General features: G+C 46.3%; 1 protein-coding gene across 1 annotated transcript in view; it reads right to left on the bottom strand.

Annotated features, from left to right (window-relative positions):
- NUP205 (nucleoporin 205) overlaps positions 1-21,034 on the bottom strand; it is a 525,888-nt gene that overhangs the window by 145,800 nt on the left and 359,054 nt on the right. Inside the window, exons 26-28 of the mRNA XM_069227955.1 lie at positions 18,384-18,541; positions 12,791-12,871; positions 12,316-12,507 (exon numbers count right to left, since the gene is read on the bottom strand). Coding sequence (XP_069084056.1) covers positions 12,316-12,507; positions 12,791-12,871; positions 18,384-18,541 — 431 coding nt within the window. The remainder of the gene's footprint in view (positions 1-12,315; positions 12,508-12,790; positions 12,872-18,383; positions 18,542-21,034) is intronic.

Below are 21,034 nucleotides of genomic sequence, written 5' to 3'. Positions count from 1 at the left end.
GAATCTGAGATCTAGAATTGGTTCCCCTGGTTAATCTCTTTTTTGGGCACTCTCTACTGCATTCTTTTGAAGTAGTTATTGCACTTCCTGTAACAAGCTGATATTTTCCTCTTTTGTATGGACCACTTTCTTTGGTTCACTTTTTGGTGGGAATTTGACTAGTTCTATCCAATAGCCAAATTGTACAATGTTTACTATCCATTTGTCTGTTGTCATTTTCTGCCAATATTGGAGAAAAAAATTGCCTATTCTCCATCCCACAGCTGTTGTGTGCATGAGGAAGCTCCCCTGAATAGTCACTTATGGACTGGAGCTGCTGCTCCTCTTTGTGGCTGCAATCTCCCTCTTGCTCTTCCTTGAAAGGGTTGATGTGGTGTAGATTGGAACTGCCACTGTTATGCCTGACCTTGTGGTTGACTAGAGCTTTGCATGCTATGATGTTGTGCCTTGAAAACTCCCTATCCCTATTGGTCTTGTTGAAAGAGTGGAGCCTCTTCTTAGATTACCCCTGAACTGCAAGTGTCCTCCTTTAATTGCTGGAAGGTTTCTTCCACTGCCCGGCCTAACAACTGTTCCCTATTAAAAGGGGTGTTGAGAATATTTGCTTGGACCTCGCTTTAAAATCCAGACATGTTTAGCCAAGTGTGTCTTCTTAGGGTGGAACCCACCATAATCTGTCTACTCACTGCATATGCAGCATCTAGGACTGATTTTAAACATGAGTTTGCTATAGTTTTTCCCTCCTCTGCAAGGGAAGCTGCTCTTTTGCAGTATTGCTCAGTTAAGTGCTTCATGAGCTCCGCCATCTCCTCCCAATATTGATTGGCATACCAGTTTAGCAGCGCACTGGAATTAGAAATGTGCCACTGTGTAGTTGCTCCCCTATCAAACTTTCTGCCCACCAAATCCATTTTCTTGTTCTCCTTGTCCAGAGGTGGCCCTGATGTTGTGGGGATATTAGCTCTCTTTCTTGCTGTTGCCACAATAGGCGAGTCAACCAGTACTGTGCTTCTGATGTAAGGGGGATCTTTTGAGGAGGGCTTATATTTATTTTCAGCCCTTGGTGTTGAGGATCAGCATACTGCTGGTTCCTTAAAGGCTGTCTTCCTTGATGCAGTATACCTGGCCACATAGCAAGGTATCGTGTTTTGCTTTGTGACGGAACCAAGGTCTCCAATAAATTTGTATTTTGGTATTTATAAATCGCATTCCGGCCATGGCATCGAAGCGCTGAGTATGAGAAGAATAAGTGTCAGAAGAAAACCAAAAAAGAACTGAGAGGGAAGAAGCGGCTACTGGGGAAAGAGACAAGTTTTTACTAGCCTCCTGAAAGTCAAAGTTTTGTTCCATCCTGATAATCAGGGAAAGCTAATTTCAATACTTGGCCCGTGCTACAGTGAATGCTTTATCCCCCCCATCTAGCCCTACGAGTTCGAAGCACATGGACCAAATAGGCTCCTGTTGATCTGAGTTGCCGGCTCGGCGTATGCCAACGTAGCCTTGAGGACAAGTATTCAGATCCACATCCATGCACAGACTTATAAGTTAGGCATAGAGTTTTAAACGTAATACGCTTTGCGACCGGTAGCCAATAAAAAGCAAAAAAAGTAAAAAGTTCTTCTCCTCTAACTGTATGTTGTACTTATCTGCTGCCCTTTGTTATGAGTTGGTTCTATGTCCGTTGCCATATGAAGGAGGGGGGGTGGGGGGGTGGGGGGGGGGGGAATGGGATCAGCGAAGGGCTCAAGGGATAGGGGTCTATTCCCTCCTCTGTGGAGTCTGCTTCGAGATCCTGCCACGGTGCTTCGAGGTCCTCGGTCCCTTCTGTGCCCTGGAACACACACTATGATTCTAGGTCATCTTCTTCCTCGAAGATGTCTAGCTCCCCCCCTCTTCCAGAGGTTCAAGCGTTGTCGGTGGCTTGAGATCTTTGGCGTCTTTCACCTCCTCTGCTTGTCAAGACTTTTGGTGGAATTCTATTAATTTTCAAAGAAGCGTCCAACTCTTTCTTCTGAAGACGAATTCCTGCTATTTCACCCTCGAGACACCTTTTCTTATGTTCAATTTCCGCCCATTGGTCTTTGTGCTTGGGGGCTGGTGGGGCCTTAGGGGACTTTCTTTTTGACATCGAACATTCAGTCATCAAGATTTCGCGCAAATGCTTCTTTATTTTCTCCCTGCTTCAGTCAGCTTTCAACGCTGTGTCCTTTTCAGAAGTCGTGCTGCCTACGGTATCCTTTACATGGGACCCAAGGGGATCTTTTGACTTCTTCAATGCCGAGGCAGCTTTGCCAGATTTTGAGTCTGAGAAACAAAACTTGACCCCCACATGCTTCTTTGGTGTTACTTTTGGTCTTTTTTTCTTTCAGCTTCTGATGCTCTTTTTCAACGTCGGCAACTCATCATGATGTCCAAGCCCTCTCCTTCAGCCACCTCAGCGATATTGTCCTCCTACTCACACAATAACCTCTAGTCACTCAGGGATGGGGTCTCCTTCTGGCCCTGCATGATGTGATGTGCCTGCCTCGGTTTTCCTCTTGCCTTTAAGCGTCTTCGGTTTAAACACCACACAAGCATTGCTGTCATCGCTTCCGTGGTCTAAAAGGAGACAGATATTACACACCTGGTAGCCATCTTTCTGTGCAAATTCGTGGTGGCAACTTGGGCATAAACGAAATGGTGTATTTTCAATCTCACCTGAAGCAGAGGGCTGCCCAGCCCGAGCATTCTCTGATGTGAATTGGTGTGCTGCCCTCCAAATCCAATCTTTTCTTGCCCTAACTGTTGATGAAGCTTTGTCGATTCATCCTTTTTTTCAATGTTTGAAAAGCCTTCAGTGATACATCCAGACAAAACGGTGGAAAACTATAATCTGAGAATGACGAGCATGAAACAGACACAGATGAACAGAGGAAGGACTACTAAGATACACACAATTCCAGATCCAACAACTAGACTGCAGAATAATGCACAGCATGTGAATCCAGAAAAGATTCATGCTGCAGAACAGTTACTTTGTCTTATGTATTGATTTGTTCTACCTATGTAATGCTACATGAGGGCCCTTTTAACATCTAATGCATGTAATACCCTTTCAGGTACTGAATCCAGATGCAAGAAGATTGGCTGCTCAATGATTGGTTGATGTGGAATCAACTCTTTGCAGTGAATACATGGACCATGCACCTTCCCACCTCCCCAGACATAGGCATTAGTAGCACATTTCTTGCAATAAATACCTGTGCATTATCAACTAAAAATAAATAGGGCACGTACCTACTATGCTCTTCACTGCACTTATAAACTTTCAACTGCTGAGCGGAAAGCAAATCGAAGGGTGCAATGTGTATTGTAACACTAAGGAAGAAATCACACAGTGTCTTGTGACTCGAAGCTTTTTTGGGAAAAACAAATTGTAATGTCTGTGCCCAACACTAAGTGGTAGGAGTATGCAAACAAATATGAAACTACAGCACTACTTGCTCTACAAAGCACATTTGAACATCTGCAAAATCAAGAGGACAGGAGCAAGTAGAATGCTGTCCAAACAGGGGCTGTGTGACTTCAGATAAACGTGCTTTGCACGGATTGTAGAGCAGTTTTCTCATCGCAATGGCTAACAAGTTTCTAATACAGTTTGGCCAATCACAGCTTCTTGACAACCTAATATGTCCACAAAGTAATGCTTTGTGAAAGTGTGTGGTGTTGACCAAGCAACATTTTTGCAAATATCTGATCAATTAATTTTACCCAGTAAAGCCACAGTGCCTTCATTTCACTTGTAGATTGTCCTTCGTTGACACAAAAAGTACAGATTTTGCCTTTGCATAAGCAGATTAAAAACATTTATCAAACAACCTTGTAATGCCTGCCTCCGAGATAGGTTGGTCTTTATAAGGTTTAGGTGACTTCGATCGAGACGATGATCGGCCGCGGTAAAGACTTTTGGGAGCTGCATCATGACTTCCCTTTTGACTGTGACTGGTCACATCTTGGAGCCTTTCGAAGTCTGGAGGAGTAAAACTGTGCTCTATGGCCTTCAAGTTCATCACAATGCATTGGCTACAGGCTCTGGAGCCATATGCCAATCTCAGGCACCAAAGGAATTCCTGATGAGGATCGGTCAGACATCAGCTGGAGACAGCCACTACAAGGCTTGGACCCTATACTCTTATGAGAAAGACAATTGTTTTGTTAGAGACCAAACTGCATCCCTGATCCAAGTCTGGTGGTACAGAAGAAAAGGAACAGGCGTCAGTGTGCATGGGTGGCGCTTAAATGCTTCTCTGTACATCACCTCCAGATCAGAATGATTTTGGCGTGGAAATGTAGGATGCCGCCTACTGACGCACAGTGAAACCGCTGAAAGATTTCCAGTCTGATGCCTGGGAATATTTACAAGGTGAGGCAGTTGCGGTTAAAAGTATCCATCATAAATTACAGCATTTGATCATTCAGTTATCTAGCTAAGGGACTAAGTGAACACCTACACTGCACAATGAACAGCTACAAAAAAACAAATACTTTGTGAAGACCATCGGGCTGTGGTGACCTCAAATCTATGGGCCTCAGGAAGTTGGTATATGAGGTCCTCCATTTCCTCCCTTTTGTTTTGTGATAGCAAACCTACCAAGTTCACAAGTCACTACAGGGTAGTCGCCCCTACTTGAACCCTCTTTCCACAGCAATGAGACACTCCTCGTCTGAGAATACAGGGGTGTCCCTAGTTGTACGAGTGTACGCCCATGTCGTTGCCTTGTGACCAACAACGGAGTCAAGTGGGACTTGCCCTCTAATGTACAGTAGGTGCCAGGAGACGCCTTGAAATTTCCTCACCAACTTAGGCGTAATTAGCTTTGCCCTAACTGGAGCTTTAAGTTTCTCGAGAGATGTTTTAGGCATCCTCTTGAGCACTGGTAGAGACTTGTCCTCCTCTTCAATGGTGTGCATCTTCACCTTGAGGTGACAAGCCACCCACCCTCTGAACAGCTTATAGATACACAGTAGAATCATCAGGGGTCTTGATGTGATAACTCTCAAGATCTGGGTCTTCTGATGGGTCTACACTAGATCCTACTGATCAACCCCTGCAGGTTGGTGAAATGAGTCTCCCTCACCAAAATAGCTGATGAAGTCAGAGTAAGAGTGGACTTCCCCTCTGGCGACTGGGGAGGATGAAGTGTTGAGGTGGTGGCATAGTGTATATGGATCTGAGTGCCTAGGTGAAGGTGGCAATCACATAGGTGTTATGGCCTTGTTCTTGTGCATTTCTGACATAAGGTGGCAAGGCCTATCGACAGTGATTTCCTCTTCAAACGTGAGCCTTCACTTTTATTTTTAGTACTGCAGGCTATGTAATGGAGATTTGCTCATGAGGCTTTGCTGAAATCTTCCCGGTATCCAGGGGATAAAAAGTATTTTCTGCCTCGCACCCAATTCTTCCTCTAGCTTTTTGAGGATGGGTGCCTTTGAAATGTTCCATTTCAGCATCAAAGGCCTTTTACTGGGACTCAAGTGTTGTTTTAGCAAAGGCTTCAGCACTGAGGTTGGTCGCCGTGGGCCTTTACAGGCATTGAGGTGTTCATCTCCTTTGCTCGGTAGCCTACTCAGCTCAGAGCCCTTGTCTGAGTGTTGACAGGAACACTAAAGACAGGGATGCCTCAAGTGTTCTTGGCTGAATGCCAGACTCCCTTGAGTGCAGTAGTCTGCCTTGGCACCATCGTGTTTTCTGTAGGCAGGGTTTCAGAACGATGCTCGTTGTAGGGGTAGTACTAGCAACCACTCTTGGTATTGATTTTATTTTCAGCCTTGTCGTTGTTGACTTTCAAAAGTGCTCCCTCACCTGCTCCCCCTTGGAGATGCTGGAAGAAATGGTTGATGGGCTGGACGTTGGCTGCTGCACTGTGACCACAGAGGGCCCTGCTTCGGCACTGAGGGAGATCTTGTTTGCTAAAAACACCTAGCATCTCGACAGCTGATTGCAGATGCATCCAAAAATTCACCCATTGTCTACCCTCTGAACTGCAGCATCTTCTCACATTGTAAAGTGCGGCAAAGGTGCTCGGGGAAGAGGCCAGGGTCACAAAAGCAATGAAGATCAGTCCAAGAGCATTCAATCCCTCACCCTGTACTTGCCCACACTCTCTGGGTCATTACGTCTAGAAGAAATATTTCACATTTAGGAGTATCAGGGAGAATCCTGCAATGTAGAACCAATGATAGCTCTAAAGCGTTGATATGCATGAATCTTCAAACACTTCCATTTGCGGATGTAATCTGGCAACTAGGGATATCTGTGGGACATATTCAACAAAAAGGAGTATTAAAAAAAAGAACAGTTGTTTAAGTGGTAACATCCTTCTGATGCGTCTTTTATTTTGGAAGCAACTGCTTTGATGCACAGTAGAAAGACTGATTGTTTTAGGCTGTTATAAGGTTTAACTGTTACAGCAAAGAAGTGCTTCTCTGCTGAAACCAAAAGAATATGCAACAAGATCATCCCATGTCCATTCTGATATCCAATAGCCATCAAATTGTTGGATGTGATTTAAATAATTTATTTCATCTAAAACAACTAGCTTTGGTAATGCTAGTATACCCAATTCTAACCGTAAGCAACATTGACGAATGATCAGCCGTAACTTTAGAAGTGTTCCAATTACTTTAGTCCAGCCTGTCAATACATCGGCATATTACTTAGAAAAATGTAAAACTCCCCAAGTTAACATTTGTAGGAAAGTGCCTCTTTTTGCCTGGTTTCTGGCGTGATTTTGACTGTAGTGCACTGGGTTCCTGCTAACCAGGACCCCAGTACCTGATCTCTCTCCCCCAAAACTGCACAGTTGTTTTGCACAATCAGCAAAACCTTTCAATTCCACTGAAAGTCCCTATATAACAGTACATAGGGTTTGGGGGTACTAAAGGAGGGCCCCTGAGGGCTGCAGCACGAATTATGTCACCCTTAGGGACCCTCTCTGAAGGAAGTTGGCTCTGTATATACAAGCTCAAAGTGAGAGATAGTGTGCACAGAGTCCAAGGGTTCCCTTTAGAGGTTGATAGTGGCAAAATTAGATAATACTAATGCTCTATTTTGTAGTAGTGTGGTCGAGCAGTAGGCTTATTCGAGGGTAGTGTTAAGCATTTGTTGTACACACACAGGCAATAAGTGAGGAACACACACTCAAAGACTTAACTGCAGGCCAATAGTTTGTATATAGAAAAATATATTTTCTTAATTTATTTTAGAACCACAAGATTCAAGATTTGAGGTAAGTACATAAAATGCAAGGTACTTCACACAGGTAAGTATAGAACTTTGATTCAAAGCAGTAGTACACACAGTTTTAGTTAAAATGGCAATAAGCTATTTTAAAAGTGGACAGTGCAAAAATCAACAGTTCTTGGGGCGCCTATGGAGAACAGGGGTGCTCCGGTTCCAGTCTGCTGGCAGGTAAGTACCTGTGTCCTCGGGGAGCAGACCAGGGGGGTTTTGTAGAACACTGGGGGGGGGGGGGGGGGACGACGACACAAACAGGCACACAAAACAAACACTCAGTAGCACAGGGGCGGCCAGGTGCAGTCTGCTAAGTAGGCGTCGGGCTTGCTATTGAAAGCAATGGAGGGACCCGGGGGTCACTTAGGCGATGCAGGCCGGGCACAGGGGGGCTTCTCGGGCCAGCTAACGACTGGGTTATGAAGAGGGCCGCATGCTGGTCACTCCTGCACTGGAAGGTGGTTCCTCTCGGTCCTGGGGCTGCAGGTGCAGTGCTTGGTCCACGCGCTAGGTTCCTTGTTACCAGGCAGTCGCGGTCAGGAGAAGCCTCTGAATCCTCTCTGTAAGCGTCGCTGTGGTGGTGCAGGGTGGTAGACTCCGGTTACTCATGTCGTCGTAATCGCCTGGGAGTCCCCTCTGCGGTGTTAATTCTCTGGATCTCAAGCCGGGGGCGTCGGGTGCAGAGTGAGAAGTCTCACGCTTCCGACGGGAAGAGGGAGTTCTTTGGAAGTTGCTAAAAAGTTGCAAAGTTCTTGCTGTTTATGAATAGTGCCGCTGTTCTCGGGAGTTTCTTGGTCCTTAGTGGTCCAGGGTAGTCCTCTGAGTCCTCAGAGGTCGCTGGTCCCTGTCGGATGCGTCGCTGTGCAGGTTCTTTGAGTCTAGAGACAGGCCGGTAGGGTTGGGGCCAGGACAGTTGGCGTCTCCGTCGTCTCTGCGGGGCTTTCAGGTCAGCAGTCCTTCATGTTGTAGATTGCAGGAATCTGATTTCCTGGGTTCAGGGTCACCGCTAAATACTCAATGTAGGGGTGTGTTTAGGTCTATGGGACAGTAGCCAACGGCTACTGTCCTGGAGGGTGGCTAAACCCTCTTTGTGCCTCCCCCGTGAGGGGAGGGGGGCACATCCCTATTCCTATTTGGGGAATCCTCCAAAACCAAGATGGAGGTTTTCTAAAAGCAGGGGTCACCTCAGCTCAGGGCACCTTAGGGGCTGTCCTGACTTGTGGGTGACGACTCCTTGTTTTTCACATTATCGCCTCTGGACTTGCTGCCAAAAGTGGGGGCTGTGTCCAGGGGATGGGCATCTCCACTAGCTGGAGTGCCCTAGGGCATTGTAACACAAAGCCTGACGCTTTGAGGCTCACTGCTAGGTGTTACAGTTCCTGCAGGGGGAGGTGTTAAGCACCTCCACCCAGTGCAGGCTTTGTTTCTGGCCTCAGAGAGCACAAAGGCTCTCACCCCATGGGGTCAGTAACCCGTCTCAGTGACAGGCTGGAACAGACCAGTCAGTCCTGCACTGAAGCATTGGGTAAAATACAGGGGGCCTATCTAAGATGCCCTCTGTGGGCATTTTATTTATAAATCCAGCACTGGCATCAGTGTGGGTTTATTATTCTGAGAAGTTTGATACCAAACTTCCCAGTATTCAGTGTAGCTATTATGGAGCTGTGGAGTTCGTTTTGACAAACTCCCAGACCATATACTTAATATGGCCACACTGTACATACAATGTCTAAGAACAAAAGTAGACACTGTAGGGGCATATTGCTCATGCAGCTATGCCCGCACCTGTGGAATAGTGTTTCCTGCCTTAGGGCTGTAAGGCCTGCTAGAGGGGTGGCTTACCTATGCCACAGGCAGTATTTTGTGTGCATGGCATCCTGAGGGGAATGCCATGTCGACTTTGCCCTTTTCTCCCCACCAACACACACAATCTGCAATGGCAGTGTGCATGTGTTGGGTGAGGGGTCCCTTAGGGTGGCACAACACATGCTGCAGCTGTTAGGTACCTTCCTTGGTCACAGGGCCCTTGGTACCACTGGTACCTTATACAAGGGACTTATCGGTGTGCCAGGGATGTGCCAATTGTAGAACAATGGTACATTTTTAAGTGAAAACACTGGTGTTGGGGCCTGGTGAGCAGGGTCCCAGCACACTTCTCAGTCAAGTCAGCATGAATATCAGGCAAAAAGTGGGGGGTAACTGCAACAGGGAGCCATTTTCCTACACTCTCATTAAGTGCACACAGTGCTGCTTTCGCAGGCTGCAGGTGCAGAACTAAACTGAAAACGCAACATGTTACACAGCCTGTGTGCCATGTCCCCTAAACACTGTATGCAATATACGTAAGTCACCCGTCTAGCAAGCCTTACAGCCCTAAGGAAGGCTACACTATTTTACATGTTAGGGCATATCAGCATGAGCAGATATGCCCCAGCTATGTCTTTGTCGATTCTCAGACATAGTGAGTAAACAGGGAAGCCATTTTAAAAGCATGTGCTGGACACTGGTCATTACGACTTCCACAGCTACATGATAGCCTCTCTGAATCTTGGGGTGTTTGGTATCAAACATTACAGGATAATAAACCCTCACTGATCCCAGTGATGGATTTATTAAAAACAGCACACAGAGGGCACCTTAGTGGCCCCTGAAAACCTTGCAACTCCTAGCGTGGACACTGACTGGTCAAAACCAGTGCAGCCACCTTAGAGTTCTGGCCACCTGAGGTGAGAGCCAATGTGCTCGAGCGCTCAGAACAAAGGCCCGCTCTGGGCAGGGGTGCAAACACCTTGTCAAGGTAGGGTGGACATTCCAGGGCGGGGAAGCTTCAAAGGCCTTGCCACCTTTGTAAAACGACCTATGCCTCTCCAAATGGTAGAGAAGGCTGACCCCCAGTTCCTGACCCCACTTTTGGCTGTAGGATAGGCAGGAAACTTAGGGAGACTAGGGGATGTGCCCACTTCATGCCTGTCCCACCCCTAGGGTGCACCAGCTGAAGTGGACACAACCTTTTAAATTCCTCCATCTAGTTTGGAAGGAATTCAGGCCACTAGGGTTAAGGCTATGCCCACTTCCCAACGGAAGTGGTCATGAAACGGGTATAGTCACCCTAAAGGTGAGTAGCCCATTGGCTACCACCTGGCACTCTCTGTAACGCCCCTAAATTCCGTATTTAGATGGCACCCATGAGCCCTGAACTCAGATTCCTGATGACCTAAGAAGAGCCGGACACTACAGAGTTGCATCAGCGGAGAAGACTGCAGACACCAACTGACTTGGCCCCAATCCCTACCAGCCTGTCTGTAATCCTAGAATATCCTGCACCATAAGACTACCTGTTCTATAGCCCAGTGATATCCAAAGCTTTGGGAAGACTGCTTGCCTGCCTTCAACAAAGATCAAGATCTTCTAAGAGTAGCAGACCTGTTCAAGAAGAAACCAACTTTAAATGAAATTTCTCTGTCCTGAGGAACCGCGGAACCATCTCCGGACCCAACCCTGCACCAGACACCCACGGCCCGAGTCCAAGGGGCCCACCGGTCCTGTGAAGGTTCCCTGGCGATTCTGTGTCCACCGTTGGCTAACCCCTGCCGGACTGTGCCTCAAACCAAAGTCTCCCCCTGACTGCGACCTGCCCGGTAAGCTGATCCCGATGCCAAAGGACGCCCCTGGACCTTGGGGAGCCAGACCATTGGTGTCCCTACGTCCCCAAACATCAGAACTTACTTGGATAGCTGGGGCTTTTTTCTTCTTTCAGCCTCCTGGCCCGAGCCTACAGCCTTTTTCCAAAACTGATTCTCCCCCGTTCCCCCCCCCCCCCCCCCCTCCCACATTGATTTGCATTGGACGCCCGGAGCTGTGTTGGCACTCTGCACCCGGCCACCCCTGTAAGTTTGGTGCTGCCTTGTGCCCCCGTGCTTGCCTCAATCCCAGGAGATCGCCCCTTGACACCGCTTTACTCACCTGTGAGCAGCGCATCTCTAGTTACCCCAGTCTCCATTGGTTAACACTGGGCGCACAACGCTGTGTTGGCACTCTACTCTGTGCCGCTGAGGGTGTAAGTTTAGTGCTGCCTTCTGGGCCCCACCTGTACTTACTTCGTCTTCAGAAGATCAACCTGTGACACCGCTTTTCTCACCTGTGAGCAGCGCATCTGCGGTTACCCCAATCTCCACTGGTTAACATTGGGTACCAGACTCCAAATTTGACCTCTGCACCCGGCCGCACGTGTGCAGTCTTGGTACTGATTTGAACCTTACCTGGTGGTGACCTAAAACCCTGAAGACTGGATTCGTAAGTTGTGTATTTACCTGCAACATTGCATTTTTGTTTTCCTCCCATAGGTTAACATTGCTGAACTGAAAAATGTCACTGTGTTGATCTTTGAAACTGCAAACTATTTATGCTACTAAATCGACTTACTTGATTACGAAGTTCTTGGGTTTGAAACATATATTAAAAGGAATGTTATTTTTCTAAATTGGTCTTGAGTGTATTCTTTGAGTGTGTGTCTCATTTATTGCCTCTGTGACTACAAAAAATGCTTAGCACAACCCTTTGATAAAACTAACTGCTCGCCCACACTACCACAAATAGAGAATTAGTTGTATCTAATATTGCCTCTGAGATACCAATAGGGAATCCACTGGACACTCTGCACAGTGTACTTCATTTCAGTGCACTATATAGAGAGCCAGCTTCCTACAACATTTTTTACTGGAAAATAGCTTCAACAAATGAGTGTATGATTGAACTACTCCTAACATGAAGCCAAATGACCAATTAAAAAATTAAGAAGATTATAAACACACACACACACACACACCTGTGCCAGGGAAGAGATTTATGCTTGATATTCTGATATTCACACTGCAAACTGAGCTTTCTAAAAAAAAAAAAAACCTATCACATACATCCATGTTAGAGAAGTATCAGAACTAGAAATGAAACTCCAAAGAAAATACAAAAATACTGCTAAAAGTACCCCACAGAGTAGCTAGAGTACATAGTTTCCCATTGTAACTGGCATGTGCAATTCTCACCTTGTCGTGAACATCCTGCAGAAGATCTCGGATTATCAACTGTCGGTCTTCAGCCTGCATGAGGTCCTGGGGACAGGCGGTCAGTATAATCTCCACAAGCTGACGCCAGGATTCAAGTGCGTGCCTCTTTGCATACAGACATTGCCGTAGCTTGTTTCTTTCAACCACATACTGCAGAATTGTGTTGATTTCCTAGATGGCCAAAAAAAGTGAATATTATATTTTCAGACATCTCAAGTTAATTCTATGGGCACCCTTTGTTTGTTTTCAGAATTGCCAAACTGTCGACCAGAGAGTTAGCCATTTAAGGATACATGCATTTTAACTGCTAATTGGTGTTTTCCAAGTCTTCTACTACAAGATATGGATGGATGTGTAATTTTACAAAAAAGAGAATAATTTAAAAGAGGCTTATCTTGAGAAATGTACATGGCGTATTCCAAGAGATGAGATTTCAGCATTTTGTAATCCTCACCTCCATGAGCAATGGCCTCTGTCCAATGGCTGCCATCCCCTGAAGGGCATTCACTTCAGCAACAAGAACTTTGTGAAGAAGCTGAAACCAGAGAAAATGACTCATTGAAGATTATCAACAGGAGCCTTAGATAGCAAGCCATACAAAACACCTATCTGTAGATATCAAAATGCAGCATTCAGTGTTTATGTACCACCCTGCAGACAGGAGCATGCCATCCTTCTCCCACCCCCATATAATTTGTTTTATCATACTGTTTCCCTTGTACTTTCACATCCACCGGTACCTTCCTATTGTCTTGTAAGTTGAAACATCACTTTTTACCCCATATGGCCATGTGTACATGAGCTTTCGTCCTGGAGTGGAATAAGTTTTCCATTCCTGCTACAGATCACTACTATTCCTACATTTCTGGTCAGAACAGTCAGTAAACTAGAGTACAGCAATAAACAACACTCTTTTTTATGTCTGACCTAGAAACAGCTTCGGAATTATGACCTGCCTAGGGTGACCTCAAAAAGCAGTAAATGATATTCCTAGGAATACTACTTACAGGCGGGCCTTATAGAAGGATCTTTGTGTCAGCTTCCTTCAGCTATTGCTGGAGTGGCTTTCACACTTCATTTCAGCCCACAGAGTGGGAGAAGACTTCAGATCCCTTCCCCGGGCAGCCCGTGCTGCTCCCACCCAATAATTCGGTTTCTGCCCTCCTGCTGCTTAAACAGCTAAAGCCCAGGAAGGCCGAACAAAGGATTTCCTTTCGGAGAGAGAGGCAACACCGTCTCCCTTCGGAAATAGGTGTTACATGGCTTGGGAGGTGTAGCCTCCCCAAGCCACAGGTATTCTTTGAAGGGCACATTTGGTGCCCTCCTTGCATAAATAAGTCTGCACCGGTTCAGGGACCTCCAGTCCCTGCTGTGGCACAAACCTGGACAATGGAAAGGGGAGTTACCACTCCCCTGTCCACCACCACCCCAGGGGTGGTGCCCAGAGCTCCTCCAGGTGGCCACTTGGTTCTGCCATCTTGAATCCAAGGTGGGCAGAGGCCTCTGGGAGCATCTGAGTGGCCAGGTCAGGCAGGTGACGTCACAGTCCCTTCCTGATAGGTCACCATGCAAGGTGATCAATCCCCCTTCCAGGGCTATTTATGGTCTCCCTCTTGGGTGGGTCCTCAGATTCGACGTGTAAGATTCCAGCAGGACTCCTCTGCAATGTTTACTTCGACTTCTGGCCACTAGAACCGCAACTGGACTTCATAGGAACCTACGATCTGCGACAACTTCGCTCTGCAACATTGCCGCGTCTGTGGGGGCTGCATCCATGACTTCTTGCTCTCCTAACTGCTGGGGGAAGGCTGAGACTCCCCTCCTTAGGTTGAGTCCCCTCCGACCTTACGGGTCCACGGCAGCTCTGCAAATCTCCTGCGACTTTTGCCTTTGCCAACGCTTGTTGGTGGTTTTTCCACATCACTGACGGACTGCAACTCTTCTTCCGACTTGGGACATTGACTGCATCACTTCTGGAACTCTTTCTATGCTTCTGTGCTGCATAGCCGGCTCCTGGTCTTCACCATCTACCTGGTCCTCCATCTCCAGAAGGGTGGGTAGTGGCTCCTGCCCCAACCGGCCACTCCAACTGTGTAGGAAGCTAGATATGTATATACTATATCAAAGTGAATTATAGTGTGCACAGAGTCCAGGGGTTCCCCAGTGGCTTAACAGAGGTTAAAGTAGAGAATACTAATGCTCTCTTTTGTAGTAGTGTGGTCGAGCAGTTAGGCTCATCAGAGGGTAGTGCAAAGCACTTGTTGTGTGCACACACACAATAGAAGACGCACATACTCAATGACTTAACTCCAGACCAATGGTTTTTATATATCAAAAATATATTTTCTTAATTTATTTTTAGAACCACAAAATTCAAGTTGCAGGTAAGTACTTCAATAGATTCTTATTTCACACATGTATTTAGCAGTACTTTGTTTGAAATCGAATTTGTACAGTTTTTGAAATATTAGCAATAATCTTTTTTTAAACTTGACAGTGCAACTTTCAGAAACAGTTCCTGGGGGAAGAAAAGTTAGATAGTTTTACAGGTAAGAACAACACTTACAGTTCCAGTCTCCAGGGGTTAGGAAGTGCACAGGTCGGGGTTCAAGTTAACCCCAAACACCCACCACCAGCAAAACTGGGCAGGCCGGGTGCAGAGGTCAAAGCGTACGCAAAATGAACGTGCTCTCCTATAAAGAATGGGTGTACTCTGTTTCATATCTGCAGGCAGGTAAGTACCTGTGTCTTCAGAGGGCGGACCTAGGGGGTTTAGAGGAGCACTGGAGGGGCCACAAGTAGGCACCAAACATACACCCTTAGCAGCAATGGTGCAGGGTGCAAACAAAGCATTGGGTTTCCAATGATTCTCTATGAGGGGACCCCGGGGGTCACTTAGATGCTGCAGGTGAGGTCCTGGAGGTTGTCTCAGGCAAACCACAGGCTGCATAGGGAAGAGGGCTGCCTGCTGAATGTTGATGCACCAGAGGTCGGGTTCTTTAAGGCGTGGAGGCTACGGGTGCAGTGTCTCTTTAGGTGTCAGATATCTTCGTCCAAAGCTTTCGCGTTCGGGGGGGTCCTCAGGATTCCCTCTGCAGGTGTCGTCGTGGAGGGGTGGAAAGGTCAACCCAGGGTGGGCACTTACTCGCAATCGCCTGGGGATTCTCTCTAGGTGGTTGGGCCACCTGGACACAGGTTGTGAGCTTGGGGAGCAGAGTGGTTAGTACTCACGCATTCGGAGTGAGGTTGGAGTCCTTCGATGTTGTTTCTTCTTGGACAGGGCCGCGGTCCACGTGAGTTTTTGGTCCTTTCGAGTGCAGGGCAGTCCTCTGGAGCGTTGCAGGGGTTGCTGGTCCCACTGGATGCGTCACTGTTCTTTTGCAGGTTCTTTGAAGCAGGAGACAGACTGGTAGGGCTGCGGTCAAATCAGTTGTCGTCTTCCTTCTCTGCTGGGGGTTTCAGCTACGCAGTCCTTTGTCAGGTCGCCAGGAATCTGGTAAGCTGGGTTCAGGGAGGCCCTTAAATCCTGGATTTAGAGCGTTACAGGGGTCAGAGGGCAGAAGCCAATGGCTACTGTCCCTGATGGTGGCTACACCCTCCTTGTGCCCACTTCCTTTGGGGAGGTGGGCACAACCCTAATCCCATTGGTCCCTGAGCTCCAAACCAAGATGGAGGATTCTGCAAGGAGGGGGTCACCTCAGCTCTGGACACCTTAGGGGCGGTCACTCCTCCCTGTTTTCCCTAATTTTCCTGCCGGACTTGCCGTCAAAAGTAGGGGCTTTGTCCAGGGGGAGGGGGTGGGCATCTCCCCTAGCTGGGGTGCCCTGGGACACTAACACGAGGCTTGAGCTTTTGAGGCTCGCCGCCAGGTGTTACAGTACTTGTAGGGGGGAGGTGTGAAGCACCTCCATCCAGGACAGGCTTTGTTTCTGACTACCGAGAGAACAAAGGCTCTCATCCCATGTGGTCAGAAACTTGTCTGACAAAGGCAGGCTGGCACAGACCGATCAGCCCTACACTAGCAGTTTGGCTATTTTACAGGGGGCATTTCTAAGATGCCCTCTGTGTGCATTTTTCAATACATCCCACACTGGCATATACTGCACCCTGCCTTAGGGCTATAAGGCCTGCTAGAGGGGTGACTTACCTATGCCACAGGCAGTGGTTTGTGGGCATGACAACCTGAGAGGGGTGTCATGTCGACTTTGCTTTTTTCTCCCCACCAGCACACACGGGCAGCATAGGCAGTGTACATGTGCTTTGTGAGTGTCCCCCTAGAGTGGCATAATGGATGCTGCAGCCCTTGGGGACCTGTCTGGATCCAGCTTCTGTTTCTTACAGTCTTGCTTGGGTATTGCACAGTCCTTTCACAAAGTTTCTCTGTGGGTTTGGGAAAACCAGGTACTTTCCTCTTCTCTCCTGGTATCTGGGGGGCACTCGAATACTTTTATGTTTTGGGGTTCCTAGTTCCTCCAGCTCCCCTCTACAGATTCCCCTTACCTGAGTGGGGGGGGGTCCCTTATTTGCATTCTATTTTTTTAGTATATGGTTTGGGCTCCCACCTAGTGTCACTGTTGCCTATTGTTACTGCACTCTTTTCTACAACTTTCTATGCTCATTCCTTACAACTAAGATGTATATAATAGTGACTTTACTTACCTGCTAGTAGAGAATTCCCTATACAGTATTTTAGTATTTGTGTCACTAAAATAAAGAACCTTTATTTTTGTAACACCTTGTGGTTCTTTCAGGTGTTTAAGTGCTGTGTGACTACTGGTGGTATTGCATGGGCTTTGCATGTTTCCTAGATAAGCACTGGTTGCTCATCCACAGCTACGTCTAGGCCGCCTGGCTTCCTAGACACTGACTACATCTCACTAATAGGGATTACCTGGTTTAGGGTGCTAACACCATAGGTGCTTACCACACACCAGGCACACTTCCGACAAGGTCTTCATGCTCTAAAATCCAAACGTGTTCAGTGTTTCAATTGTACGAGGTTTTTTGGGGTCTTCGGGCATTTTGAACTCATCACAGTTACATGCTTTGAGCCCCACTCTGTTTGCTGCTTCCCAAATGGATGGTGTCAGTGAGGTTCTATAAATTGTCATAACACAGTGGACAATGAGGCAACATTGTTGACAATGCATAGGCTGGCAGGTGGTGAAGCATTCAGCAAATAGCCTGAAGGTTTTGGGGAGGCAATCTTGCTGCTGGAATAGGAGAATGATGTCCAGCCTAATGATGCAACTGTGCCACTTTCTCCTAGGTAAAATCTGCAGTCATAATGAGGACTAGACAATCGTGAACTAAAAGATAGAATTGAGGGTGGGTGCAGGAAATTAAGCAGGCTTTGAATTAAGTCCTACAAGGATCAGAATCGATATAACCATAGGGGTGTGGGGGTGATCGAGAGATACATTGTTGCAACTAGGTAAACTGCTGCAGTTTAAACTTAATAGTTACTCTGCGCAGCTGCGCAAACATAGAAAACATCACAGTATCTGAAATGCTTTTTACAGATTTGCAAGTGCTACAACTAATCTAGTATTGAAACAATATCTGAAATGACATACATTAATGGGATAGTTCATTTTATACTAATGTCGCGCCCCTTTCACCCCCTTCTCTGTACACTTGTCTCAAAGCAGGTACACTGGCTAGCCTTGCACTGTTGTAGACCAAGTTGTGTATTGCAGAGCATAAATCGATAGCGGCTGTGATAGATTAAGTACCCATGCTTGTGAAAAATAAACATGCAAAAATAGACTATAGTGCAGTTGCACATGCAGGAATGTAGCACAATTTTAACCGCCTAAGTCATAGAAACAGCAGACAGCACTGGGCAATTATGGCACATTAGTGTGACGCACATGGTAATTTGAGCCTACTTGGATTACCGTCAGCACTTTTTCAAATACATGCTACTAATTCCTGCTACTTGCACAAGCATTAGTATGGAGAACATAGGCTCACTTTGTTTTGCAGGTTGTGGGCTCCTTCCCGTCTGGGACAACCTAAACTGATTTTCCAATCTTTGGCCTTACCTTAACATTACAGACGGTCTGGCCACGACGATTCCTGTGTTCACAGTTTGCAATAACCTGTTCTATTTGGGAACGGTCAAAGAACTCCAGTGGCATGGCTTCTGGGATGTCCTGGCTGAAATCAATGGAGTCCAAAATACTCAGGATTTTCCTTCGTACTGTGAAGAGGTTCAAAAAAGAAAACTTTTAAGAAAAAAAAAATGCACCAGTTGCCTTCACCTCACGCTTTGTGCACTAATTTTTAGCTGGAACTGTTAGTGCTGTTTGCAAGAAGGATATTACCTCCACTGAAACTAAAATACATTTCAGTAATTTAAAACGGTTATTAGAATTCTTCATGCAATGCTCCCGTGGATGCTCAAGACAATACAAAGTTAAATAACAGAAAGAAAGCTCTCCAACGCAGGCTGAGATCTGTAGACTGACATGCTGGGATCATTACGATATTAGGCTAATCAGTCTATTTCATGCCTATGTGTCCGAGACACCATGCGTGGCCTTCAGCTTTACTCATATACTCCAATGCAGAACTTATAAAGCACTTCATAACATAACACTTTAATTACAAGGAGTAACTGGCAAAAGGTTGCCAATTACTCCTTTTCGCATCTGGGTTTGAGGAGCCCTTTTTTAAGTGCATGGTTGACAGGTGGGGTGGGGGGGGGGGGGGTGATTTTTATTTCACAGGATACCCTAAGCACATGTTAACACGTTGTCTCTGCATCAGGCAAATCACCTGGACATCGAGCTTATAGGCTCTGATTACTGGTGTTTATACAGCACAAGCCTAGATGATCCACAAGATCATATACATCAAGAGGAGTTTACACAACTACTATTCGCATATTTCACTTTTTTTTAAGCACAGGGAGACTGAGTGATTTGTCCAGAACTGCACAATGCTGAGTCAAGCACAGAGGTAGGGATTCAAATGCTCAAAAGATGACCACTCAATACACTAACCCACTTCTCCTCTCTTTATATCAGTTGTAATCCCCTTACCATCTCCTGAAGTAACCTTTGACTCTTTCCTGTTTTAACTTTTGAGAGACAAGTTTAGAAAATAAAAAAGTTATGGTGACCAAATTTAATTAGTCTTTACTTTTAAAACACCAACAGTAAATATTAGTACCTACCACGTATACTGCCCTTTAACCTCCGACTGCCACAGGAACTAGTCCAGTGGGTAGGGTTTAGCAATCAAACCAGGATAATTGACATTATCTTTAGCTTTACCAATTCACCTAAATATGCTGGAAACAAAACTGCCTTCTAAAGTTAGGCAAGACTTGCAACACAGCGACATTTGCCTGGGAAAGGCAATCCCTTAGCTTTGCCATCAGAATCACTGTCACCCTTATTGTGGTCCGTTGCACTATTTGGAACTTTACAACCAAGAGACAATTGTTAATTCCACCCTCCCACCTAGCCAAATTGTGTGCTCCTTTGTAATTATTACTCAAACGTATTCCCCTGCTCCCCTCTTTGCACGGTTAGGAGTACTGAATGTAAAAGCTGATAGTAGCTCTGTGCTTAATAAAATACTGGATATTACCTGGAGAAGTGCAAAGTGATCAGTTGCATGGTATAGTCGCCACAATGCAATACGATGGTAAATGCAAATAGCGGTGTGCTGCATTTCAGATCTACTCATCCTTGGCAAACAATACTCTCCCTGTGCCTCTATCCACGTATCTAATAGTAGCATTTCGAAAAGAGCTTCATTGAAGAAATATACACCAAGCGTAAACTCCCAGGACAGGTCTTCAGCATGCTAGGTAGCAGATTCAGGGTTGTTAATAGGCAGATCTCTGGATTTGCATCTCAACACATGAGCACGCTCCTGAAGCTGCTCTGAGTAGGATGCCTCCCCCTGTGCTGCACCTCCTTCGTCAAAGCCACCAATAAGTACCTCTCTAACAGCTCACAAAGGGCTGAAAGACTGAGAACTATTTGTCCTATGACAGGATTAATACAGTCAAGGAAATGAAATGTGGGACAAAGTGCATCCCAGAGTGCCTGTGTGTGGGCAGCTTGATAGTTACCACGACTGGAGGACAAACCTTCAAAACGCGACTGGGTGACCACTCGATTGATAGGGACTTCACTGTAATTAAGCCTACTTGGTAGGCGTGGGGGTGAGGCTCAGACATTCTAAACAAGGCACATTAAACTGGTAGCTGTGTGCTAGTGAGGGCTGTTTCAACAAAGTTCACCAACTGATGAAGTAGAAGATGTGGATGCAAACCCCATTTTTCAGGAGTATCTGTTTCATACAGTTACGGGAGCAAGAACGGACAGATGTCCGATGCTCTCTGGAATTCAAGGTTATTTTTGTTTTTCTTTTCCAAGTAGGAACCCATGTGACCCATCTGATCGGTAATGACGGGGAGCTTCAGCGAGGGCAGAAAGGTTTTAAGGGTGAGATAATCAAGAATGGAGGGAATTGCTAATCTGGAGCCCAGTGATCTAATTTGGTGTGTAGATACAGTTTATGCTGCAGGACGAGTGGGCTAGTGTTGTAGATGGTTTGAATGCTGTAGATGGATCAATGTGTGATGAACAATGCTTTAAAGGTAATGCATCTAACTATTGGCAAGCCAGTGAAATAATAGAAAGATGAGTGAAATATGAGATGAGACATTCAGATT

Source organism: Pleurodeles waltl, chromosome 4_1, assembly GCF_031143425.1.
Source record: "Pleurodeles waltl isolate 20211129_DDA chromosome 4_1, aPleWal1.hap1.20221129, whole genome shotgun sequence".
NCBI classification, from domain to species: Eukaryota; Metazoa; Chordata; class Amphibia; order Caudata; family Salamandridae; genus Pleurodeles; species Pleurodeles waltl.
This window is presented reverse-complemented; position numbering and strand designations above follow the sequence as displayed.